This window comes from Pogona vitticeps, chromosome 2 (assembly GCF_051106095.1).
Source record: "Pogona vitticeps strain Pit_001003342236 chromosome 2, PviZW2.1, whole genome shotgun sequence".
Lineage (NCBI taxonomy): Eukaryota > Metazoa > Chordata > Lepidosauria > Squamata > Agamidae > Pogona > Pogona vitticeps.
In genome coordinates, this window is record NC_135784.1 from 105,192,041 (window position 1) to 105,219,449 (window position 27,409).

At 39.9% G+C, this 27,409-nt stretch overlaps 1 protein-coding gene across 8 annotated transcripts in view; it reads right to left on the bottom strand.

Annotated features, from left to right (window-relative positions):
• The window catches only part of AFF4 (ALF transcription elongation factor 4), a 71,328-nt gene that overhangs the window by 27,833 nt on the left and 16,086 nt on the right, over nt 1-27,409 (bottom strand). For 2 of the 8 annotated variants that reach the window (XM_072990202.2, XM_072990203.2), the window contains exons 2-10: nt 25,933-26,026; nt 15,714-15,801; nt 15,192-15,318; nt 11,942-12,721; nt 9,769-9,813; nt 7,410-7,496; nt 5,832-5,868; nt 2,318-2,366; nt 184-204 (exon numbers count right to left, since the gene is read on the bottom strand). In XM_072990202.2, the coding sequence (XP_072846303.2) occupies nt 184-204; nt 2,318-2,366; nt 5,832-5,868; nt 7,410-7,496; nt 9,769-9,813; nt 11,942-12,721; nt 15,192-15,318; nt 15,714-15,718 (1,151 nt within the window). In that variant the 5' untranslated portion in view covers nt 15,719-15,801; nt 25,933-26,026. Of the gene's footprint in view, nt 1-183; nt 205-2,317; nt 2,367-5,831; nt 5,869-7,409; nt 7,497-9,768; nt 9,814-11,941; nt 12,722-15,191; nt 15,319-15,713; nt 16,430-25,932; nt 26,027-27,409 lie in introns of those variants that run through there. The other 6 variants (XM_072990201.2, XM_072990204.2, XM_020813659.3 and 3 more) reach the window with 4 other exon arrangements.

The following is a 27,409-nucleotide window of genomic DNA, read 5'->3' on the forward strand; positions in this document are numbered from 1 at the left end:
CTATGAAAGCCCTAGCTAATATGTGAATTAACAATTTACACATTACAGTACTAAATTGGAAAAAAGCTCCTGCATCTTGTCTAAATTGTAACTAATTGTATTTAAAAAGTAGCATCAGAATTAATTTAAATTAAGAATTTAAGAACAATACATGACATCACCGGAAGAAACATGGCATCTTACTCTGTCTGGTTTGGTTCACAACTGGAACAGAAACAGAAACAGGATTACAATTCTTTAACAGGTAGTTTTGCAGTGCAAATAAACATGAACACTGGTTGCTAAAGAGTTTACTATACTCAAGTTAGACATCCACATGAAGCAGAATGAGATTCAAATAAAGACAGCAGAACATGTAATCCATTTCAAATTCCTTGTGAGGACAACAGTTTAAAAATTCAGCCTCTTGCAGACACACACATACACACCAACATCCCTCCAGATCAAAAACATTTCACTGGGGAGAAATTTCACCTTCTTAGTTGCCTTCTAGGTTAGTTTTCTATTTGCAGAGAGTTTTATTTATTTATTTTATTTATTTATTGGACTTATATACTGCCCCATAGCGCTACAAGCACTCTCTGGGCGGTTTACAATTTAATTATACAGGCTACACATTGCCCCCCCAGCAAGCTGGGTACTCATTTTACCGACCTCGGAAGGATGGAAGGCTGAGTCAACCTTGAGCCGGCTACCTGGGATTTGAACCCCAGGTCGTGAGCACAGTTTTAGCTGCAGTACAGCGTTTTAACCACTGCGCCACGAGTTTTGAACATAAGAAAGCTTTTCAAAGCAACTCTGCCACCATCCCTGAAGGAACATCTGACCACTCAGCAGTTTAACATCTTTCTTCTGTAATTTTAGTTCAACCCTTTGCCTATCATGTTCCCAAAACAAAACAGTGATACAGAAAAATAAGTGCAATCATATCTTCTTGTATACCACTCCCTTCTAAACTGTATTCCTTGGGAAAGGACCTATTATCTTAAAGATTAAATTTAATTTAGTTCGTCAACTGACTATAAGAAATGAAGAAAGTCCCAATGAGTAAACAAACTTTGTAAAATGTCATGTATACTGATGGTGCAATGATTACTAGTGATAAATACCAGACAATATAACTATCCCAGCATTCAGCCTGACCATTCCTAAAGATTGTCAGTAGACTAGCTCTAACTTCTGGAAATCCATGAAAACCTAAAAGGAAAATAAATGATGATGAAGGGCTCTGGGGTGGGTGGAGGATTTCAAATAACCTAATCTCAGTATTCACAGCTCAAGGGAACACCTCAAATGGAAATTAATGATTAGCCTTCCAAATTTATAAAGGTCCAAATGAAACACTGATAGTCATGTTTTCAGATTTGAACATGCCTTTATTTGGGAAAATCAAAAGCAGCTGCAAGCCCCCAGGATTATCTGAAATAATTTCAAGGAAGAACAGGAAAGTATATGTTTTTCAAACTTCTGAAAGTTTTAGTCAAGGACCAAAAAAATCACATTCACTGTGCTTGTGAAAGTGAGTGTTGCAACCATCTCTGGGAAACAAGATGCAAAGAATCTCCTGCCTTTCTCTTCAGCACACAGTTGGTGGAAAGATAGGAGCAGCTCTGTGGTAACACTATGCTTGCAAGTACAGAGAAAAACTTTGACAGAAAGACTGAGGGTTCAGATTTTGCATCACTAAATGGCATGTAGTGCTTTTGTAGCTCCACTCCCAAAGAATTTATTTTTATTTATTTATTTATTTATTTATTTATTTCATTTATACCCTGCCTATCTGGTCGTAACAACCACTCTCTCCCCGACTCTCTTCCTAGACTGCAGGTTTAGAGAAAGTGGGAAGAGGCTGGCCCAACAGTTGTGCTGCACTTTCAAGATATTATGAGCACCAAGTCAGAATGCTCAGGGAGAAGTCCTGGGGACAAATTTTGGCTTAACTAGGGCCTTCTAGGACAGGTGCCATGGTTGATAAGTATATAAAGTAACATATTCAGAATTAAGTGCACTCTGATACTACATGTTCATATGGAAGTGACAGCTTTGTATACTAACAATGTAAGTACTAACAACTCCCACTTTACTCTTAAACATATATTGAGGATAAAAGAGTAAAAGACATATAATTACACAGGTTCTTTGTAATAATTACTCCCCAGGGAACTGATCTGGCTGTTTCTATTTCACTCGCACGCACGCACGCGCACGCACGCACACACACACACACACACACACACACACACACACACACACACACACACAAATACACTCGCCATATTCTATGAACATTGGAAAGAAACTAATATGGCACACTTACGGTTTAGACTGATGGCCATTTGATGCTTTTGATGAAGGATTGTATCGTTCTAAAATGTAAGGAAACGAAATACAATAGAAACTTAAAACTAAGAGCAATTTAAAACTAAACTATGGCTGAAATCTTGTTGACATTACACCTACAGTATCTGCAATCACACCAAGGCAGAAGTGCTGTTTATGATGCAGTTCCACTAGAACATTATGTAACTGGTCAAAACATGAAATGCACAAAAGACTGTGCAATCAACTTGTGCAGTCCTTGTTCCTGAGGTGGAATGCCTGACACATTTATGCTGGTGTGTTAGATCACCCCTCAACAAACAGGATTCCAGCCTATAAAGGCATATAAACTATCCAATGATACATTTGGAAACATGATGGCTTGTCCAACCTGCGGCCCGAGGGCCGCATGCGGCCCAGGTCAGCTCATAATGCGGCCCAGTGCAATTTTTTATTTTTAAAAAAATTCCAAAATTTCAAGTTACACTGCCGGCACTTGCGGCCGAATGCAGCTGGGGCACATCACAACGGTAGGGGGGGAGAGAGGGAAGGAAGGAAGGAGCGGGAGGGGCGGGGAGAGGGGGCTGCGTGACTGCATTGCGCCGTCTCCGTCAATAGGTGGACCCCCTCCCGGCCCCATAAAGCCACCAGAGTCGAAGCTGGCAGCCTCTGCTGTCTGAGATCGCAGCTGCTGGTAAGCATGCTTGGAGCGGGGCTGCAGAGGACGGCTAGAGCTGCCCCCCCATGCGTCCCAAACCAAATGTATGTGCGGCCCAAACAAAATTTTCATCTTCTAATGTGGCCCAGGGAAGGTGAAAGGTTGGACACCCCTTGGTTAGAGTCAGACAGAGTCTGTGCTATACTACTGCATTACATCAGACACAATGCAATGGTGTTACCGTGTAACGGTCCAGCAGATACATCTCAATCCTGATACATTAATCTTTTCCTGTTCCTCTTACTCAATTCCCTGAGCAACACAATTCACCATCATTATCTTGAAAACACATTATACAATTAAGTATACCCTAGATCATGTGTTAAACACAAGGCCCGTGGGCTGAACCCGGCCCGCCCACCCATTTCATGTGACCCTCACAGTGTTGCCACCTACTGTATAGTATACAATACACAGGCACTTACTCAGTCACCCATAATGCTCTACAAGGATGCTGGGAATCTACCCAACGGGACTTCTAATCCCAGCATTCCAAGCAATGAAGAGTCAGAAAGTGCAGCCACTTGGGCAGCATACAGCACCTTGGGAAATGTAGTCCTCGCTATTGCCCACTCCCGTTCTTATATTTCTAGACTTGGATCAAAGACTTTTACTCCCAGAGCTAGTTATTACTTACGTTATTACAAAAACTAATAATAATGAAATGAGGAGGATTATATTTAATATGATAAAGAGTAGATACATTTACGTAGTCTAACACAGTGGTCCCCAGCCTTGGGCCTCCAGATGTTCTTGGACTTCAATTCCCAGAAATCCTGGCCAGCAGAGGTGGTGGTGAAGGCTTCTGAGAGTTGTAGTCCAGGAACATCTGGAGGCCCAAGGTTGGGGACCACTGGTCTAAGAGATACAATTGGCCCTTTGAGGGCAACCCTAATGCTGATGTGGTCCAAGATGAAACTGAATTTGACACCTCTGCCCTAGATGAGTCCTAGAAGTGAAAAAACTAAGAATGACACGATTCAAAGACTAGGAAGTGATACAACCATATATGTCTTGTTTCACTTGTAAATATAAAGAAATTCTTCTCTTAACAAAAGTTCAGATATACACCTAGACAAAAAGTACAACCGAGTAACGCACTGGCTGGCAACACTGTTCTCTTTGCTGCACCAGCAGCATTATCATCACTGGTCTGAAACAGCTAAGCAAGAAGCCTTTTCCCGGCCATAATAAAAGTAATATGCATAACTTAAAACACTTCATCCTAGCATGCTGCCCCCAATTAAATAATCATATGCTTTTACAGAGCAAGAATAGCTGAAATCCTGTTGGGTGCAGTCAACTTGTGCAAAGGAAATGACATCATGAGCCATGGCAGGTTGCCGCTGACTAAAGGCTTCCTTTGTGATTTTAGAATGCACACAGCTCACACAAAATGTGACAAAACCATATAAACCCTGAAACTTCATAAGAAAACCTTTAACGGGGGGAAAACTGAAGCAGCTGCTGATGTCGTTTCTATTGTGCAGCTGGACCACACCCAACAGGATTGCAAGAATTAACAGAGACAATTATTGTGTACCTTCAATATTTGTTTTATTTGTACCTGAAGGAGAGAATATTTACACTGAGATTATCTGTGTCACTAAGAGATGCACTAGGTGGGGCTGCAAGCAATGCAACTTTCAACAAATAACTGAATAAAGCAAGTGATTCTCTAGCTGCTGCAGTCATGGTAGTGCCGCCAGCAGTAGGCTTACTATTCTTAGAAAAGTCTCTAGTGGACAGAAGCAAGAAAACATTCAAACAGAACACTATTGTTCTGATTTTTTTTGGAGAATGTCAGAATTACTCTATTCTAATTCCTAATGGGATTAATTGATTGATTGATTGATTAATCATTAGGAAGAATGCCAAGAATAAAGAAGAACACAGAGAAGCAAGGCTCGAAACATTCAAATTTGAAAACAGTTACCACAGCTTGTGGCTTCAAATAACTTAAGTGATGGCTGACTCAGTACTAACCACCATCCACTTGATTCAGCCATCATGCGACACTACTCATGTATATCCCAAGAAAGGGGGGGCATGAGGAAGAATGAAGGAAGGCTAAGGTTTGAGAGTCTGCAGGCATCTACTTGATCACCAGACCACAGTTGGCAATCTGTTCTCTGGCGTCTGAATTGAGCCACATTCCAAAAATAACAACTTCCGCTTTGCCTACTTAATCAGATTAGCTGTTGGAGTTTAAAAAGATACAGCGTGATCCTACAAATTAAATGGTGCGGTCCTGTTTTACCGACAGTTGACATTTGGTTAACATTTTAGAAAAAGCCAGCACTTTTGTTTAAATAGCTGGAAGCAGCTCAATAACACAGAAGAGCAAGAGCTGGCAGAGGCTCAAACAAATTTCTAACAGGCGCTGGTTGCTTTGAATTATGCCCCAATAAGGGAAACATAAGTAGGCTGGAAGTGTAGCTGTTCTGCTACTTATCTTTCTCACCTAAAGGAGGAAGAAAAATTTTGATACCCACAACTCTAAAAAAGTACTAATGATATATCTTGAGAAACCTGTAACTCTAACAAATTCTTAAGGTGAATAAAATAATTACTATGCACTTCACTAAATATTCTTAAATCATGTATTAGCAATAACTGCTAGAATAATGTAAAGAAAGAATATAATCTTCCCACAATCTTGAAGATGCCCAGTATTCCAAGAAGCCACTGCTAAATATTTACTTGGAGAAAGGGCAGCATCTCAAGAGAATCAGAACATAAAAAGGCAATGTGTAGATCACTAGAAGCACAGAGAAATTGGACACACACTTACTTTGTTCTCCAGTACCAAAATTAGACTGCTGAGTTTCCTGTAAAAAAAAAAGCTACTCAGCATTTTAACAGAAAATACTGAAAAAAGGAAAGCTTTTCTTTCATCATTTAATTTTTAAAATAATACATACAGTACATGAAAACTACAATGACTTTATTTAAACCTGGGAAAAGCAACCTGGCAGCCTTCTGATGTTTTGACTTACTACAGAACATGAGGGTTTGAGTGATGGAAGCCGTTATCCTCAATAGTTGAAGGAAACCAAGTTGCATACTCCTATTTTAACATGCCACTTAAATCTGAATCTTCTCCAAACTCCACTGCCACAAAAATCTTGAAAATTTATCATTTGCCTCCTATGTTTAGGGTCACTGTTCATATGACAGATCCTCTTACCAAAGTAATCTTTACTGAAATAACCAAGTGACTATTTCTAAGCATGAAGAAGGTGGATGAAATACGTATTTGCCTTGTGTAGGATTACACAGAATCTATTAACATGTCCCTCCTGGAAAACAGAAATGACTTGATGTAAGCTGACAAGCTACTGTGGTTACTTGTCACTAGTAGCCACATTAAATGACTGAGAGAAATCCACTACTGTTTGTACTTCATTTAGTTGCAATAAAATATGGTTAGATAACAGTCATGTTTTACAAGGAAGGGGGACAACACCAATGCCCTTCCCATACCCCTTCATTCCTCCCGATTTTTTTATTTTTTATTTTTGCTACTAATGAGCACTAGGAGGATTTTTTAAAATTTAAAAACATTTTTCTGTTAGACCTATTTTTCAACTAACATAATTCAATTGCAGCAAACTTCACCATACACAACCATAATGCACACACCCCTTTATAGTACATAACAAATTAGCCCTTGGAGTCCTTGAAGGACCGGTATTGACCACCTATTTTGTTTTTGAGTCCAGAACAAGATACCTGTTCGTACCTTTGAAAGCTTAATGAATCAGGCACGAATTCCTAAAGGAGTCCCTTTCCTTATATTAATCTGCTCATGTCTTTAGATAAAACCTCAGGAGCATCCTCCTCCTGTAAAATGGCCCTCAGTCCCACTGAGACAGTCCACACCAACTTTAAATGTACCACACAATTGTAGTATCTTTTTGGACCACTTTAGTGACCTGCAGTATGTCGAGGAGGGCAAGGATAAGCCTCACAAATTTACTTCTGATGATTTATGTTTAACTGGTCCAACAAGATACGAAGACATCTAAATGAACACAAAGTACTATAAACAGGGAAAGACACAGCCAGAATGACTTAACAGAAAAAGAATGTCAATAAATCATTTGTAACCTATTGGTCTGAATGCATTAAATATATGCCTGTTAGAAAGGATATGTAAACTTGTTCTAGGGAAAAAAATTACAGTTGGTAGAACCAATAGTGAAAAAGCCAGGACTTTCAAGACCACAAACAGGCTGATGCCAATAAAAGAGCACACAATGATAAGATAGACGATTACAACCTTAATATGGAAATTGAAATTAATAAAAAGCAGACTTCCAACTGTAGATCTATCTACAATTATTAAACTGTTACAATGTTCACTAACCTTTGTTGGGAATGGAAACTTTGAAGGTTCACTTTTGCAAGGTGTATGAATAGCAGTAAGTGGAGGCGGCCAAATATGAGTCATCTCCTGTTGTGAATATAAATCAATGATAGGCAACATTAGTTTACTTTCATTTTATTGTAAAAGGAAAGAACCATCTTAAGACATTAAAATTTAAATACTAAAAATGTCTGAATTACTATCAATGCTAGGAAACCATCAATGACCAATTGACAGCACATAATTCAGAGAATAAAACTTACTAAAATGGTTTAGCTTTGAAGGAGTGGGCAAGGGGACAAACAGATAGGGAATAACAATTGTTTCTTAAATATAATTTAAAAATTCAATAACTAAAATTCCATTAGCGGAACTGAATGTCATAAATGCTGATAAAGTAATCATTAGTATATACTTACAATGACAATAAATTATATTATTATTAGGCAATTTAACCTTTAATTTAATTTAAAGTTGCCTATTCCTGCCCCTACCCAGATTTTGAGGGTCCCTAGGGAGGAAATCTTCAGGAGCCTCAAGATAGTGGGAATGGAGCCTTTAATAACTGGAAAATGACACCAGCAGTCCTGGTCTTGGCAGTGATTTTCAAATATGAAAGGCTTCCACTGTCCCAAAGCTCCCAGAGGCTTCCCCAGGTCAAGAGAGATCCGTAGGGAGCCTCAGAACCTGAGGGAAGTGCGATAGGAAACTTTTAAATTAAACAAAATTAAAGATTAGCACTGCCTAATGATGACATAATTACAATTTTCAACATGCAGCTCCGCCAACAGGATTTCAGATATTGGACTGGATTCAGACTATCTGCAAACTCCAGTTCTTGCTGTCACCACAGTCAGGTGTCTCATGTAGGTGCTAAATCAATATCCAGCTTTGATAATGGGGGCCAATATATAACCTAAATCCTAACAGGATGGGCACTGTGGAAGGTTAAGTCACATATTTAGAAAATGAGGGCACTTGTTCTCGATAGCACTGATTGTGGGTACTTCCTACACTGGAAAGGTAACTTAAACTGAAGCAGCATTGAGTATATATTGCCAGCTTCAGCTGGCTCGACAATTACAACCATTTCTAGACAGGGACATCTTAGTCACTGTAATTGATTGCCTGGTAATTTTCCAGTCAGATTTCAGTAAAACCTTACACATTAGGTTGCTTCACTTGATGCAACTATCAGAATTCTAATATGTTGCTGGGGAAAATCATATTACACTAACTTCAAAGGACTCGCACTGACTGCCTGTTTTGCTTTTGAGTCCAAAACAAGATACAGTGGTGCCTCGCTTAGCGATCGCTCCATTGAGCGATGAATTCGTATAGCGAGGGGGTTCGGGCCATCGCTGGAGCGTTCGCTCGGCGATGGCCCCTATGGCGTTTTTTCACTGTGCGACGATCGCTAAGCGATTCGCTTAGCGATTTTCGCACAACGAAGCGGGGAGAACAGCTGATCGGCAGTTCCAAAATGGCTGCCGCAACTTTTCCCGCCGCGCCCTCGCTTACCGAGGGCGCGAAAATGGCCGCCCCTATGGAGAAGCTTCACTCAACGGTAAGTTTAGGGCCCAATGGAACGCATTAAACTTGGTTTAATGCGTTTTAACGGATTTTTTTGTTCCGTTGAGCGATGTTTCCCATAGCGAGGGTGAATCCGGAACGGATTCACCTCGCTATGCGAGGCACCACTGTACTTGCCTGTACCTTTGAAACAGTAATGATTCAAGACACTTAATTTCTGGAGGAGTGTCCTTCCTTGTATTAAGTGATTCATGTCTTTAGATATAGCCATTTTACTGAAGGCTTTCTTTTGTTCTCCTAAAAACCAGTATTAGTCATTCTGCCTAGAGCCCATTTTACAGCCTTCTGATATTCTGAAGAATGAAATTTGATAAATAAATAACATTTTAAAAATCCACTCATAGGCTACCCCTCACTGGAGAAGGGAAACAGGGTGATTCTGTTTTCTCTTGCTGCACTCAAAAAGCACATTCAAAGGGTCTAAGGATTTTCCATCATATTCTCTTGTGCTGAATTTAGTCTTCTGCAAACAGAAGATTAAGTCTGGATCTAATATAATGTAATATAATCTAATAAAATCTACAATAGGCAGGTAGCACTTTTTATGCATACAGCAGAAACTCTGCAATGTCCAAACAAACTAAAGAATTTTCTGACTTCTTTTTCATTACTAGTTTTAAAATCCAAATATACTTTTCCTACACAAATATTTAAATATGAATGAAAATTTTAGTAATATATTAAAGCAATCTATTTTGACTGAATGAAAAAAAATCCATATATTTACCTAATAAATCCTGAAAGTCAAAATAAGCATGCAACTTACTTTTAGAATTTCATCCACACTGCTCATGTCACCAGATGCTGACGCCTGCAAATCAGCAATGAGACAAACACTGTCAATGCTAACAAATTTATCTCTATTTCAATATTTGAACACATGTAGAAAATTCCTTATTCTAAAGACAACCTAATAAACAGTTCAAATTCAGGACTGACTATCCAAAACAAGTACTGAAAGGAACTGACACTTATGGTACAAGAAGCAGGTAGACCCAGATGTACAGTATTTAAAAGAATGCCGAAGTCACAACTTTCTCTCTAACTCCAGCTTTCACGCTTAACTTTTCTAGTGGCACCTCCTTTAATAATTTGCAAACACACTTAACTTTAATTTCTCATTCAATGTCCCTTACATACAATTTAAAAGAAAAAAATCCCTTTCTAAATTCCCACTAAAAAACAGCATTCTAAACAATATAGATTTCATTACCTTCTTTCTGAGGTACACTGAAAATATTTTGATACAACCCAGTTTTTATATCCATTCATTCTTGGCCCCCTCAGAGAAAAAAGAAAATCCCAGAGGTATAAAGAATTATTTAATTCAAAGTACAAAAATAAATACTGCAATTTATAGTTGCAATTACGTATATTATCTCTTAATTTTATCTTAATGTCTTGTTTTCCCAAAAATGACACACTTTTATATTAATTTTTGCTCCCAAAAACGCATTAGGGCTTATTCTCAGGGGATGTGTAATTTTTTTCATGTACAACAATCTACATTTATTCAAATACAGTCATGTCATCTTCTGGTTTGCTACACAATGGTGGAGGGTGGGGTTTCACTTAACTGGGGCTTACAGTGGTGCCTCGCTTAACGATTGCCCTGCATTACAACAAATCCGCTTTACGGTGATCTTTTTGCTATCGCAATTGCGATTGCAAAACAATGGTCTAAATGGGGGGATTTCGCTTAGCGATGATCGGTTCCCTGCTTCGGGAACTGTTTTTTGCTTTATGACTATCAAAAACAGCTGATCATCGGTATTTCAAAATGGCCACCGGGTGCTTAAAATGGATCCCCGCTGTGTTTAGGGACGGATTCCTCACTATACAGCAGCAAAAATGGCTGCCATATGGAGGATCTTCGCTGGACGGTGAGTTTTTACCCCACTGGAACCCATTCAATGCGTTTCAATGGGGTTTTTAATTTCACTTTACGATGTTTTCGCAAGGCAATTTCCCTGGAACGGGTTATCGTTATTAAGCGAGGCACCACTGTATTTTTGGGTTAGGGCTTATATTATGAGCATCCTGAAAAATCATACTAGGGCTTATTTTCAGGGAAACAGGGTATGTAACAGACTGAAAAGTAACACCCCCAGTTTTTGCAGAAGAGGTGTGCCTAATGCAAAGAGGAACAATACAGACATATTTTGCTTTTGTTATTTAAACATGGAATGCTGGATCCAGTTTCCTTCTACTGAAACAAGCACCCACTCTGAATGCTTTTGACAGAAGATGGGGAAGCAGTTCCTGCTGAACTCTCCCCTCTCTCAGAAGCCCTCAACACTATCAGATACTGTTTTCCAATCCTTTGGAACATTATCTGCAGGAGGCATTAGGGGGCAGGAGAGGCAGATGAAAATTCTTTTCTCTTCCCACCTCATTCTGTGTGTGGGACTCTTCCTTCAGATCAAAGGTTTTCTGTGAATGGAAGGAATCCATCTTACAGTAATCTGTGACTAGGATGAAGATGAGGCCATGTTTCTTAGCAAACTACTATATATTACACATTAATGTTTAGCACCATTTTATATCTGACCAGAAGCTCACTTGAGCTGTAATTAAAATCAATGTAATGTTTTATATTGATTATGACTTCAAAACCAGTGTGCATTTCAAGCTATTAGAGCCATGTGTTCACAAAACTAAAACGCTGCTGTGCAAACATTATCAATGCTCAGTAACAAAATGACAGTAGAGAAGGTTATAAATCTTTCAACCATCAAAGAATTAGAACAAACATGGGGGAAATTGAAGCTTTAAAAATCTTTACTCTTCTATTCAGTTAAATGCATTTATTACTACTGAATTTCAATTCTGGTGCAGGTATTCTTTTGGTAAACTTCCTTAATCTATGGAATAAGTCATGAGAGTGACTATGTAATAACTCTCTCCACTCCGTAACTCATTTTTAAAAGTCAACTTACATCAAGTGGCTGAGAAGGAATTTTCAGTTTTGTTAGATGTGCTTTGCTACTAGGTTTCAGTTCATTCATATTGTTGTTGTGAGTCTGGCTACTGTAGTGTTCAGATGATAGCTTTGGTTCCATGGATTCCTGACCATCCATAGGCCTTACATAGGCAGTAGGCTTCTGCAACATTGTGTTAGATTTTGACATGAGTGAAGGAGGAAAAGATTGGCTACCACTAGAAAATGAATGTACACGGGAGGGTGAATCCCAGTTGGCATCAGGGTCTCGTGGAGATTTTGAGCGCTGATGCTCTTTGCTGTGATGATCACTTCCATGAGATCTGGAATGAGTAGGGTTCAGAGAAGAAACAGCTGATTGTTTTCCAGGGCTGGAGGAACGGGACTTTGAGTGTTCAGATCCATGCTGGGCTTTTTTGCGGCTACTGCTGCTCCCGCTACTGCCATATGTGTCACGATCATGCCTCTGACCACTACTGCTAGAGCTGCTGCCACTGCTGCGTTGGCTACCATGTCCACTCTGTAAACCTGAAGACCGTTTCTGTGACTGGGAAGAAGTGCTAGGTGCTGGACCCACAGGTGTCCATTTGTTGCTCTGATGCGAACCAGTATTGTGCCTCTGATCACCAAAGAAACTTGGATTTGATTTTTCATCTGGTGTTGATGGTACTGTTCCAACAAGCTTCTGCAGTGACCGGTCACCTATAAAATCCTTCATTTCATCATAATTTCCAAGCATACTTTGGATACGGCTAGACAATTTATCTTCTTTGCTGGTCTGTGAGTGTAATAGAAAATATATTTAATATATATTAAATTCCAGCAATTAATAATTACTTTTTAAAGTTCTAAACCATATTGCTCTTGTGAAACTTTCTCTCTTTTGACATATTCAAAAAAAGCTTTAATTTCAATTTTACAGTAAAAATTTAATACATTAGAAACAAGATAATGAAATGCCTTTAAAATGTTTTAAAATGTACATATTATCAACACTTAAATCTCATAAAGTAACAGCTCTTTAAAGTAAAGAAAATAATAAAATAGTCCTTCTATTTATTATTGTAGTAATGAGCAAATAAGGTCACGATATATAATCAGTGATAAACTGTCTTAGGAGATCCCTCTACTTGTAAGATACATTGTTGCTTCCTGTGCTGATTGACTTTGCAGAAGACCAGAAGGTGAACTTTGCTTCCGGACTTTCAGGATCCCTCCTTTAAAACCCTCAGGACATGCCATGTCCACTTAGGATCTATGCAGCCCTAGAATCAAACCCAATGAGACAGCTGCCAGCCAAGCTATATTTGGTTTACTTCGAAGGCTCCAAAAGCTTCTTACGTCAGAAGAAATGCTGTGTGAACTTCTGACTTGAAACTGTCCACTTAAATATAAACTAAGCTTCAAAGTAAAATAAATTAATAAAATATCCTTCAAAATTCAAAAATTCCTAAAAGCTGTAAAATATAAGCACAATATATAAACACACTAGACAAAAATGTATTTCTTTGGACTGCAAAGATTCACTATAATGCTCATAACCTTCATTAATACAGTTGGTTCTAGGTAACATGTGTTCTACTCTTGCTTAATCACACTCTATATCTGTCACCTCCAGTCATGCCTACATTATACCTGATGTTTCAAATAAAATATAAAAAAAATTGAAGAATTTTTTACTTTTGGCAACGTCTGCATTTCCCGTCATCTCTTTCAAACATATTTAACAGTTAAAAGATTTACAACATTTCTTCAGTGTCTGCTGGTCAACCAGAATAATGATCTCTCTTAGGAAGGCAAAAACCATTTTCTAGAACATCCTACACTTCAACTCTGTATGGAGAGGTAATTGTTTTGAAAAACACAAGGGCAAGATGCAAAAGGAGCAGAAGCACCACATTGTACTCTTTCCTCTCTCCTTTCTCACTCTCCTCCTCAGTTAGAGAAGCACTAGAGAAAAGTGAAAATGGAAGAAAAGAACTGATTCTTCCCCATGCTTCTTCCATTCCCCAAGGACCTCTGCATTTCCAACAGGAAAGTGCTAACACATTTCTGTGTTCAGATTATATAATCAATTGGCAGCTGACTGGAAATCAAACAAGAACAGAGGGTGGGATCCACATGCACATTACAGGATCTCTTGGAGGAAGGTAACTGCAAACTACTGCTTTACTGAGCATTAAAATAGAAAGTTTATCTAGCCTGCCTACATACATATAGAATTGTCTCATGGTCAGTGGCAAGAATACTCATTACAGCTCTATGTCTTGCAAATGACAACTACTATGCTTCATTGTTTAAAAAAACTTTAACGTAAATAGCTTTTATTTCAGAACTGGTCTACAGCTTCATAGAACAGAATACTGAAAACAGAGACAAATGGAATAAACTAAAAAACAAAATGCACCCTATATCGACCCAAGTTTTGTAACCCAGCTTTTCTTCAAGCCTAGTTTCAAATGTGGTTATCATTAGTACAATTAGGTAATCGCATCAACAAAGCAGATGGAAATTATCACAATGGATATCATACACATAATGAATCATATCCTCATACACTGAAAACTTTAAGCTCAACCAGTTATCATCTACAGAGCAGTTTATCTTTGAAACAAAAGTTGCAATTTTTGTTTCAAAGATAAAAAGTACAGTAACTATAATCTTCACAAATATTTCAGTTATTTCTATTCTGACGTCTTACATTTGGACTTGTCAATTGCAGACTACTTTCAAGTGTGGAAAACTGCATACTGGCATTTTTCATTCTTTCTTTTAAACAGATTGTTGATCTGTTGATATGGTTACAGCACCAGAACACTAATATGTCCTGGCAGCCCCAACAGAAAGGCACCAACACCATCCCCAGGCACGATAGGGTTTGTTTTGAAGTTACAGAGGAGGGCTGCAAAGTGTAGGGAGCCTCCTCAATTCCATTTACATTGAATTTTGATATTTCACTAGCATATTTCAAAAGGACCAAGTACCTTAAAGGTATTTTAATTACCAAAATGATCCTCCTTCTAGTGTTACTTGCATTTGGAGCACAAGGTATAAATCTCTCATTCTGCAACCCCTTAGGAATGTCTCACTATTACAGAATTCTTGTGGGTGTGAGACTTGGAGTTGCAATATTAAATACATATATTTAAAGTATTTTCAAAGAAATACCTGCTTTATTAGATTACAGAAAACTCTGAATCATCTTCAAATCACTGGAGTACAGTAAAACTTTTTTAAAATGCACTTACAACTTTATATGGTTCAGCAAAGAGAGGAGAGTTTGGTGGAAAAGCTTCTTCACCCTGTTGAATCTCTTGATTGCGCCTCTCTCTTTCTTTGATACGCAGCGCATTCCGGTCTTCACGGTTCATGTTGCTATGAACAAAAACAATTTGATTACATAAAACAAGAAAGGCAGGTAAGTGATAACCTTGAAAGTATATAAGATGTATTAAGAATCCCCTCTCCTCTTTAAACATGTGCCAGTGGGTTTTCTTTAAAACTATGCTGCCTAGGCATGTCAAGTACTGACATGACACTGGCAAAATGTCTACAATTTCTCTGGTATGAAACCCCCTCCCACTGTATTTTTAAAACAAATCTCCATAGTTAAAATAGGCAGATTGAGAACAGAATGAAAAGCACTATCAAAATTAAAACAATATTAAAATCCACCTTTTCTTTTTATTGCTTATGCCATTCACCTCCCACCAGCAGCCTGTTAAAGAGACATCCCCATATATAACAAGTGCCATCTACTTTTGATCTACCTCATTTTTCTTTCTTTCTGTTCCCAACAGAGCCTCCTTCGTGTCCATCCTCCGTTGCATGCTGTCAGCTTTGCTGTTTCTAGGTTCCCTAAAAATGACATTTCTACTCTAAATATGTATTTCAGTAAACATATCCAAAATTACAGCAACCTCTAAACATACCTATGCTTCCTCACAGAATCAAAAGCTATTGGCCTTTGTGCGTAAAGAATTTGAGAGATTTTCTTATATAATGAGCTTACTGAAATCTAATGTAACAGAACCTTGCTTTATTTGACCTACTGCTCTAAATATAAGTCATGCATCTAACAGAAGAGTCTAATAGGATTCCCATCAAGTTCAAGGAATCATTTAAGCCAAGAAATAGATTACATTTACATCATTTGTAAATTGTACTATACAATTAGTTTGCTATTTACTCTGCATAGAACTAGAAGATGCACAAAGACTTCTGAGGGATCACTATGTCAGTCTGTCAGAGCAAAAACAGTCTTGTGAACTTAAAAGCCTAATAAATTTTCTGGCTTAAGCTTTCCACAGTGCATAACTCATTTCTTCATAAAGCTTATAGTACATAAAACCTCTAGTCTTTGAGGTGCCTTGAGACTCTCTGTTGTCAAAGAAAAGAAGCCACATTACAACTGTTTAGTATTTAGACCAGTCTTATCCAACCCACGGCCCCCGGGCCGCATGCGGCCCAGGTCGGCTCATAATGTGGCCCAGTGCAACGCAACCACAAGGGCGCTTCCGAGTCATCGTCGTCATCATCATCATCATCCCTCTAGCAGCTGAGCACCTGCCCCCTCGCCCAGTGCTGAGCTCATCTGGGGCAGGCGCGTTGCTGCAGCCGCCGCGCGACCCAACCCTTCTCCCCCGCGGTCGGCCGCTTCTTCCTGCCTGGGCACCCAGGGCTGTTTGGAAGCCGAAACGCAGGAAATGCAGAACGTGACTGCAGAACGCAGCGGAGCCGTTGCCTCCCGTCCCCTCCTCTTCCCTCCCCGCTGGGAGAAAAACAACAAAAGGCACTGCTGGACCTTGCCTCCGCCCCGTGGGAGCGCGGGATATGTCTCCTTGGCTCTGCAGACAAAAGGAGTGTTTTCCCTGTGAAGTTTTAAAAATGTTACCATGAGCCTCATGTCCTTCTTAAGTATTCCTTTGGGGACAGATCTGGATTATTTCATTCCAGTACTGTCCAAACACAGAGAAAACAAACACTTGGGAAGAGACAAGGGGGATGAATAAAAGGCACATAACACAAACACTTCTTTAAAAAACTCTTCTGTTCTCCACCTCGACTCTGAAAAAAAGGGAAGGGAAGGATTCAGCTAAGGAAAGGTCCCCCTGAGCAACAGTGTGAGTTTCAAAACTGTGGTGCAGCCAAGGAAGGGAAATGTTGAAGCGGCTTGTTTGGACAGATTCAGCTTGCAGCTAGTTTCTCCATCAAGCTCTGGGAGGAGGGAAACAAGGAAACAGAAGCAACGACAACGAGCAGGACTGACATTCACCGGGGTTGCAGCAGTCGCTTTTCCTCTGGAGCAGGAGTGGCAAAGCTCCAGCCACACAAGGAGGGGGAGGGAGACAGGTGCGGATGCAGCTGGACGGAGGAGGATGAAGAGGAACGGAAGAGATCCAAGTCTCTCACCATCGGGCCAAGAAAGGGGGGAGAGGGAGAGAGTACATAAAACAAAACAAGAAGCCGCTGGCAGCTCTGGACAGAGACCATTGGCGGGGTCTTTCTCGGAACAAACTAGCCCTTCCCCCAAAAAAGACAAACAACCACCCCTTCTTCCGTTGACAAATCAGTGGAAGGCACTCGGGTTCTGTCCACTGCCCATCAGTGCCCTCCTCGCTCCCACCGACTCCAAGGGAAAGCACTCCGAGCTACATACCTCAGGCGCGGCTCGGGCAGCACTACCACTTCCACTGAGCTCCACTCCAGTATCCCTGCCTTGCCCGACCCCCCCCTTTCTCCGCGCCAAGACAGCAGCGCACCCCATTCTCTCACTCACTCACTCGCCCACCTTGCTCTGGATCTGGCCTGAGGTGGACACTTTACGAATGAGTTTCTGGGGTCCCTCGTGCTCCCCCTCACTGTCTGATGACTCCTCTCCTGGCCCTGCCAATGCCAAGGCTCAGGAGTCCCCCCAGCGGAGCTTGAATCCCAGCTGCGCCCAGCCCCACCTCGGCCATCTTCTCTGACTCCCCCCCCCCCCGGGAGACACCCAGAAGGAAAAACTAGAAAGCACGCGAGTCCGGCTCTTGTAGCAGGATATGTTCCCTATCACCAGCCCTAATCAGTAGTCTTGCTATTGCATTTTCAACCAGCTGAAGTTTCCGAACCATCTTTAGAGGCAACCCCGCATAGAGCCCTTTCCAGACATCCAAGCGTGATGTCATAAGGCATGTGGCACTGTAGCCAAGTCAGACATCTCATGGAACAGGTGCAGCTGGTGCACCACTTTTAATGGCAATTTTTCCTGTCAGGCCCATGTACAAATGGTGTGTGTGTTTGTGGTTGTAGTCATAGCTGGCATTTTGATGATGGAGGACATATGGCCCTCTGTACAACTGTTGTGTGCTGCCAGCTCAACTTTTGGTTTACAGCAAACTTTCAAAAGACCCTCCTGAAAGGAGCTGACTGTGTCTTCCATCTGTGGTTGTGTCTTCTCTACCTCACGAGACTGGTTGGTATGTATGGTGCTGAGAGGGGAAAAGCAGCTCAAACAGAGATGCCGGGTCCTTGCTAGCTGCTGGACCTTCTTGCAAATAGACCACAAATCAACTCAGAAAAGTTAGATTTGATTTTCTTCTGGCAATAGACCTCCCCTTAAACTGGCATATTATATGTCACTAACTTTAACATGAAAAGAAGTACAGAAAAGAGATTATATTGGCTGAAAGCAAGTCCTTGTGGGCTTATGTTTGATCATCTCCATGGGGAAAATTAATGGTGTCGAGAATGTCAGTAAAAGCTAGTGTATTTCACTCCCTGAGAAACAATGTCAAACATCTCACTAACTTCATTTCCAAGTAAGTTTAATATGTTAACTATGTTTTCTATGGGGGGTTTTTTTGGATGATCAGGTATTGTTAGTGTTATTTTATTTTATGTGTGGCCCAAACCAAATTTTCATCTTCTCATGTGGCCCAGGGAAGGTGAAAGGTTGGACACCCCTGATTTAGCCCATTCATTATTTTCAATCAAGTTTGAGCGTGGTAAAAGGAAGACTGACAAATTTCTGAAAGTTTCTAAATTTTAAGGATACCCTAATGTTCAATAGATGGCACTGAAACTTGAGTAGGGAGAAAGTGGAAGGAAATCCCCATTGCATAAACTTTTCTTCTGTAACAGTAGATGCAATGGTATGCCAACTTCAGTAACAGCACTGTTCTCAAAAGTTCAATTGCTTGACTGCTTTGCACAAGGCAGCAGTTCAAAAGAGCTGGAAAATAACACCTGAACTTTCCATTATACTCACTTTTTGGGGGAGGGAAAACAATGTTTAAAGTGTAACAGCTAGACACAAAAATAGATGCCCCACAGTAAAATTTTGAGTGTTATAAACTGCCATTGAAAAAATACCAGATATGACAAGTTCAAAGTTTCTTCACAACAGAAATCTGGCAAATGAGTTATTACACAGATTATATCACAGTAGATTTACCCCATTAGTGAGTTTACTACTAGCTGCAGAATGATCCTTGCATAAACTGTAAATAATGCACTGATTTCAACTCTGTCTCCTTAAAATGAATGCATAAAATATATAAGCATAACCTATTGCCTTAAATAAAATAATAATGATTTCCCTCTTAAACAGAAATGAAATTAAAAAATTTGAGCAGCATCCACAGCTTATCCGGAACCGTTTGACCTGTGTACCTGTCAGGGTATGTTGGAAACAATGAAGTTCTTCCAGTCTTATTTTTACTTTAAACATGGCTAGAGGACATACAATTAAACAAGCAGCTTTAATTAGTGTTTCAGTAGACTAAATTGCCAATAGTTGCATACAAAATTAGCTTTACGACAAAACCAAAAGCAAGCTGCAAGCTGTACTCATTTCTTTTTCCTAATAGAGGAGCTGGAGAACATAAAAGGGTCCTTCAAACACTAAGTTTACCCTGAGGGAGTCAACTATATTAAAATATACAGTATAAACATTGGAGTCCAATTGTGGTCCCACACTAGAACATTTATATTGGAGTTGGGTTCATTCCTGCACATCTGTCAATTGCCTAAGTCAAGAAAATGTAATAAATAAGCTCTCATTCATTAAAAAAAATGTGATATAATATTAGTGAATTTAGTAGCAGTCCATAGTCAAATGGGCTAAATATCCCTCAAAATATGGATATCATAGCCTCAACATATACAATAACATAATTAAATATTAACTGTATAGATTGTTAACTCATGTAATATCAGTAATCGTAAATGTATTTTATGAATATATTCACATTACATGTATTAAACTAACTGATCTTTGAGCTTTCATAGCTCAAAGAAAGCAATGCACTGGGAAACTAGGGTGAGAATGGTGATACAGTACTGAGAATTTTGGTGCTAGGCAATGGAGACACTCATAACATCTACCCCACCCTTAGATGTTACAAATGGCAAGCCATTAGTGTGAAAAGCAGACACAACTCATAACCATACTCAAGTCTGACAGCCCAAATGAAAGATGCAATCAATTATACGACAGTTTCCTTCCTTTACAGACAATTCAAAGATAGTGATTTTGTACTAAGGGAACCAGCGTGTATCAAGTAAAATAACTGAAATAAAGTGGTAAATAACTGCAATCCTACATATCAGGGTGGGCAGCTTCCAGAGGCCTGAGAACTGCATGTATGCCTAGCTCTGGACCCTATAAGACAACACACACTCCTATGCCCTCACTAGTCTAAAAATGCTTTTCTTTAAAAATGTTTCTTCTCTGAAAATGCCACTCAATCCTCTGGTGGCCATTTATTTTAAAAAATTACTATACTGCTGCTATATGTTTGTGATGAGAAATGCTTGATCCTTGCAAACATGACAAAATTGTATTCGTGAAGGCTTTCACAGCCGGGATCTAATAGTTGTTGTGGGTTTTTTGGACTCTTTGCACTCTGTGCTCTGGTCAGTGCTACTCCTGTCCTCTGAAGATGCCGGCCACAGAGTCTGGCGAAACGTTAGGAAGAACAACCTTCAGAACACGGCCAAAGAGCCCGAAAAACCCACAACAACCATGACAAAATTGCTTCCTGTGATTCTTGAAGGACACAAGGGGCTTTTCTGAATTTTTTAAAAATATGAACATTTGTAGGAAGTTGAGTCACATCTTCCTCTTCATCCACTTCTGTTATACATGATGGCAAAGAATTAAGTACCATCAAGCAACAAGATTTACAATTTAAATGTACATAGGATGCCCTGGATCCATTCCAGTCGGGCTTCAGACCGCGCCACGGCACAGAAACGGCTTTGGTCGCCCTGTGTGATGACCTATTGAGGGAGGCCGACAGGGGAAAAATGTCCCTGTTGGTCTTCCTCGACATCTCAGCGGCCTTTGATACCATTGACCATGGTATCCTCCTGGGGAGGCTCTCCGAGTTGGGAATAGGTGGCCTGGCATTGTCCTGGCTCCGTTCCTTCTTGGAGGACCGCCCCCAGAGAGTTCAGCTTGGGGAGAGAATCTCGGCCCCGTGGAGCCTCAATTGTGGGGTTCCACAGGGGTCGATTATCTCCCCAATGCTATTTAACATCTATATGAGGCCGCTGGGTGGGGTCATCAGGGGGTGTGGTGCTTCGTGTCACCAGTATGCGGACGACACGCAGCTCTACATCTCCTTTTCACCAACTGCAGGAGATACCGTTCTGTCCCTTCAGAGCTGCCTGGGGACTGTACTGCAATGGATGCAGAACGGGCTGAGGCTGAACACGGACAAGACGGAGGTACTAAGGATGGGCGCCCCGACAGTTGGGGATTTGGGAAACTCCCTCTCCTTTGGGGGGGTGACCCTGCCCGCCAAGGATGGGGTCCACAGCTTGGGGATCCATCTGGACCCAGCGCTCACTATGGAATCCCAGGTGGCGTCTGTGGTCCGCACCGCCTTTTTTTCATTTTAGGCGGATAGCCCAGCTGGTTTCCTACCTTGATGTTGGGGCGCTCACCACCTTGGTGCATGCGCTCGTAATCTCAAGATTAGACTACTGTAATGCAATCTACGTGGGGCTACCTTTGAGGCTGCTGCGGAAACTGCAGGTGGTGCAGAATGCGGCGGCCAGATTACTCAGTGGAGTGAGAAAATACCAACATATTTCACCCACTCTGGCCGCATTGCATTGGCTGCCCATCCGATTCCGCATCGACTTCAAAGTGTTGATGCTCACATATAAAGCCCTAAACAGTTTAGGACCTTGATACTTGGCGGAACGCCTTCTCCCGCCAAGAACTACCCATGTCACTCGCGCAAGCCAGGAGGTGAGGCTGAGGAACCTAACGCCGAGGGAGGCCCGGAAGGAGAAGACAAGAAATCGGGCCTTCTCGGCGGTGGCTCCTCGCCTCTGGAACAACCTACCTCCTAAGATTCGCATGGCTCCCTCGCTGGGTATTTTCAAGAATTAATTAAAAACATGGATGTTTAGGCAGGCCTTCCCATCAGATAATTCCTGATGCCCCTTTTTCCCTCCCTTCTCCCTCTCCTTCAGTTTTCCCCATTCTGTTTAGTATTTCTGTTATGTAAAATTGTTTTTATACGTATACTTATTGTATGACTTTTTAATGTTGTTAGCCGCCTAGAGTGGTCCTGACACGACCAGATAGGCGGGATATATATAAATAAATAAATAAATAAATAAATAAATAAATAAATAAATAAATAAATAAATAAATAAGCAAGTAAGTAAATAAATAAGTAAATAAGTAAATAAGTAAATAAGTAAATAAATAAATAAATAAATAAATAAATAAATAAATAAATAGGATTGCAATTTAAATAACCCACAAAGAATACAACACATCTAAGTAAGGTCATATTATAAATGTTTCAGTACTTTTTTGGTGAGACAAGGCTTTCATATCAAATACATTTTTTAAAAAAATGCATGCATATAAATTGTTGTGCAGACTAAAATTTCAAATCCTGTGTATAATCTATAAAACATACACTACCAAAGGACTTAAAAAGAGAACCACTTACTAAATACAACATCTTATGTGTATTATCTGCCACCAAGTTGGAGCCAACTTACATGACACTAAAAGGGTTTTCAAAGTAAGATATTTAAGGAGTAATTTTAATTAGTTCCAAACCACCACCAACTCTTGTGAGTTTCCATGGCTAAAGGGGATTTGAACCTAGATCTCCCGAGTCCTTGTCTGTCACTACATCACTACATCACACTGGGTAACAACACAACATGAGTGGTGACAATCTGACTCCAAAGTTAAACAAAAACTTTAATGTGTATTACTTTAAAAGTTATCAAGAGAGAATAACTAAAATTAGATATAATAAGCTTTATTTGTCACGTCCCCCCTACAAAAAAAGTGTACTGCCTTTTAAATATGTTTTAATATGTTATGCACATGATATTGTTCCCAAGTTATGGAGAAAGGTTTTCAAGATTTGTGAAATATTTAATGAGTAATTTACCACCCCAATCTCCCACTGAATTACCGTGGCCAAGCAAGGATTTAAAACAACGTCTCTGGGGTCATATCCACCACACCAGATCTCTATCTTCAATTAAATTCTCTTAATTTTAGAGTTATATTGTCAAAACTGTAAATTGTTCTCCAGAAAAGAAGATGAAGCACAAGCACTGTAGCTATTCACTGTATTCAGAACTAGACATGGGATATTCCTATTCAACAGCTGAGCAAGGGGACACGTCATCCTGCCTCCTTGCGGGAGTGGTCAAGCTGCACAGGGAGGCAGGGAAGCGCCAGAAGAACTACTTCTGCAACTGGCATGACAGGAATGACGCCGGACCTACATACCACACACCAACCATTAATTGGACCTGCCAATGGAGGTGGGAGGGACTGGACCTCTTGGGCACCTGTGGTGCAGATATTTGTATTAGTATTCCCAGGGATACATATACGAATATCTCATGTCTATTCAGAACTAAATCCTGGCTTAGTATCATCACATGCATGAACTTTAATCTTGTAGCACTTTTGTGCTTCCGTTTAGTGAAAGCAACTGTATAACATATTGCTTTGAATAAAACTGTTAACAGTAACAACAATCTCTTTGTGGTACTTACTGACAAGAACAATAATAGAAATGGTAAGTTCTTTCCCTCCTCCCCCAACATGTATTTTCAAAGTAGCTCTCTGATAATTCCATAATGAAGTTTCTACTCTACATTCCAACAGAAGTCAGAAATATTAAATACCGAAATAAGCACTACCAACTCATGACAGCAACTTTTAGTAAAGAAGCTATGTGACAGTATAAGACTGAACATTTTTCTGAAACACTTAGCATTTCATCCAATTTCACAGGCTATATATTATTATTTATTTAAATAATTTTCTTTGCCTTTCTCCTTAAAAAAGGACCCAAACAGGGTGGAGAAAAAAAATTAAAAAATCAAATTGATTAAAATCACGATTTAAAACATGACTTAAACTTAAAAGATTTGGTTTTTTAGTTTGTCATTAAAAATTTCCAATTTTAAAATTTATATCATGATTTAAATCAAATCCACTCTGCAAGGCATCTTTCATCATTTAAAACACAACACTGAAAGCTAAAAACAGTAAATTATTCAAATATCAAAGAAGAATAGTACTATGTTTAAAATGTTAGGTAAAGGCCTTACAAAAACAGATTCAGAAGCTTGTGAAAGGACAGCAAAGATGAGGCCAGCCTGGCCTCCTTTGGGAGGGAGTTCAAGAGTCTGGAAGCAGCAACAGGGAAGGCCCTCTCCCATGTTCCCATCAAGAGAGTGGTAGAACTGAGAGAAAAGCCTCCTGACGATCTCAACATCTGGGCAGGCTCATAACTGAGATAACTTTGACCCAACCTTAGGTTATATAGGTTTATAGGTTAAAACTAGCACTTGTAATTGTGCTGGAAACAGATTGACAGCCAATGGAGCTGATGTAAATCTTATCATATGTAGCAAAACAAAGCACTCTAGGAAATATGCCTGCTCTGCTGTTTGACACAAATCAAGGACATCAAAATCAATCTATTTAACTACCTTGACTATCAAGGTCTAAACTACATTACTTGTTCCTAGAACAGAGTAATCAATAATGTATCAGTCCATCAACTGTGGGGACTGATTGGCAATGGCTTTCTATAGAGTCTTTCGCAGTCTGAGCATCCTGGACGGTAGCTGAGAAACTGTATGTACATTTTTTTTTCATACAAAGTAACTCTGCCTCTACAATACGGCCCTTATAGATGCAGTCCACACTTCATTTTTAAAAACAAAAATCCATCAGATTCATCATTAAGGGGGGAAAAGTAGTAAGCATTCAACAGCACATTGATGGAGATGCAGGTGACTAATTAGCCCAATACAAGCCCAGAAGACACAGAAACAGTGGGGGCAGGTTAGCTAATTCTAGGCTTCCTCATTTTTCCCTTGTGCATCCTTGACTTTTTTTTAGTTTAGATTCTTTGACCCCTTGTTTGAAATATTTCAACAGACATTTCAGTCTTGAGTAAGAACTTCCCAGTTGACATGGACAATGTGACAGACTTTCAATGTTGTCTTCAGCGTGTCCTTGAATTGTTTCTTTTGTACATCACACAATCAAGCCCCCCCCCCCAACTTTCCATAGAAAATACATTTTGGGAGATGGTTACCCAACATCCTAACAAAAACGGCCAGTTCAATGAAGCTGTAAATGGTTCAAGATTGTAAAGATGCCTGTCATCTGTGCTTGCTTCACTGCAAGGGAGTCTATCCTCCCATTTGATGCTGAGAATTCTTCAAATACAGCTAAGTTAAAAATGAATGAACCTTTTTGTATGGCATTAATAAATAGTCCAAGTCTCCATTCCATAAAGTAGAAAGGATGGAACAAAAGCTTTGTACATCTTCAGCTTAATAGAAAATCTGATTCTGACTTCATACAGAGGATGAAAAAGCATTCCAAAGGGTTTAGATCCATGAGGTTACTATATCAGCAAAGAGAATACAGCAGGAGATAGTGCTCCCAATATATATTATCTATTGCACAAAGGGATGTTTGTATACCTTCAAAACTGGTTCCTCAAAGATAAACCTGGAGCAGGTTGATACATCACCACCATCTCATCAGTATTGATCTTCAGGCTGAAGTTGTTACAAGCTGAAAAGAACAGATCAAGACTTCTTTGAATATTCCTGCATTGAGCAGGGGGTTGGACTTGATGGCCGCACAGGCCCTTTCCAACTTCATTATTCTATGATTCTATGAAAACCCAGATGTGTGATTGCATTAAGTCATCAATAAATAAAAGCTTGTTTTACTCTGTTTGTAACAGAAAATGGATCAGAGAGGACATTTATGTATTATCATGTAATTTTTCAAATGATATGTGTGAATGCCTCAGGACACCCAATTTCCTTCATAATCTTCCACAGACTCCTCTGCACACCATGTCAAAAGCTTTAGTTAAATCAAAGAATGACTTGTATGAAGTTTATATGCTCCTCTTGACACCAACGTTCCCTCTAATCTTCCACCAGCATTGAGGGGAAACCCTCCCTGTGCATGCAAAGTTCCAGCGGCAATCAGAACCAAATGAGCAACAACACTAACTGCAGAAGTACAGCCATGCAGCTTAGGGGGAACATTGCTTGACACTTTTCTTGCAGCTAACAAATGACAAAGTCCCTTGTCCCTTAACAAAAGCCGTAAAGAGTTTCTGGTAAAAGGCCTCTTTCCAAGTGCCCTATGAAGTGATTCAGAAAGATTCCTGCCAGAATTTTCCCAGCAGCATTCAGGAGCGAGATGCCTCGGTGACTGTCACAAAGTTGGCGGTCGCCGTTTCTTTTGTAAAAATGTATCGTTGTTGCATTTTTGAAGTCCTGAAGATTTCACCTTCTGCCCACATTTCTTGAAATAGGTGTGTCAAGTGTTGAAGTTTATCACTACTGTTTTTTTACATATCTCTGCTGGAACTGCATCTGCCCCTGGGGCTTTTTCATGGAAAAGTTGATTAACTGTGTTTTATGTTTTTTTCCAGAGAGGAGAGAAGGGGGGCGGGGGTTCCACAAAACCGTTGAACCACCAGCAACTGGCAGCAATTTAAATCAATTTGAATTTTTTAAAAATCATTTTTTTAAATCCACGTTGATTGGCACATGCAGCAGCCTGCCAATTAACTTCTCAAAGAGTTCAAATGGTCTGTTCAAAACTTTTTGAAAAAAACTCAGCCCACCTCTGCAAAATCTTTCCATGATGAGTACTGAGTCATTGGATCCGAGAAGGGACAACATGCTCACAGGTTGGGCATCACAAATACTTTTGACTGCTTTGAGAATTTCTTAATTTCTTCATGGTTAACAACAGCCTGAACCTGACCGAAACAAATGTACAGGTGACCGCCATGTATCATGCCAAAAAGAAACAGTCATTCACATATTCAGCGTTACCAGCTTTCAAAGTATCTCCTTGTGATGAAATCACTACCACAGAAGTCTGAGGGTTTAGAGATGAGATTGTTGTCTAAAAGTTTCCACTAGCAAA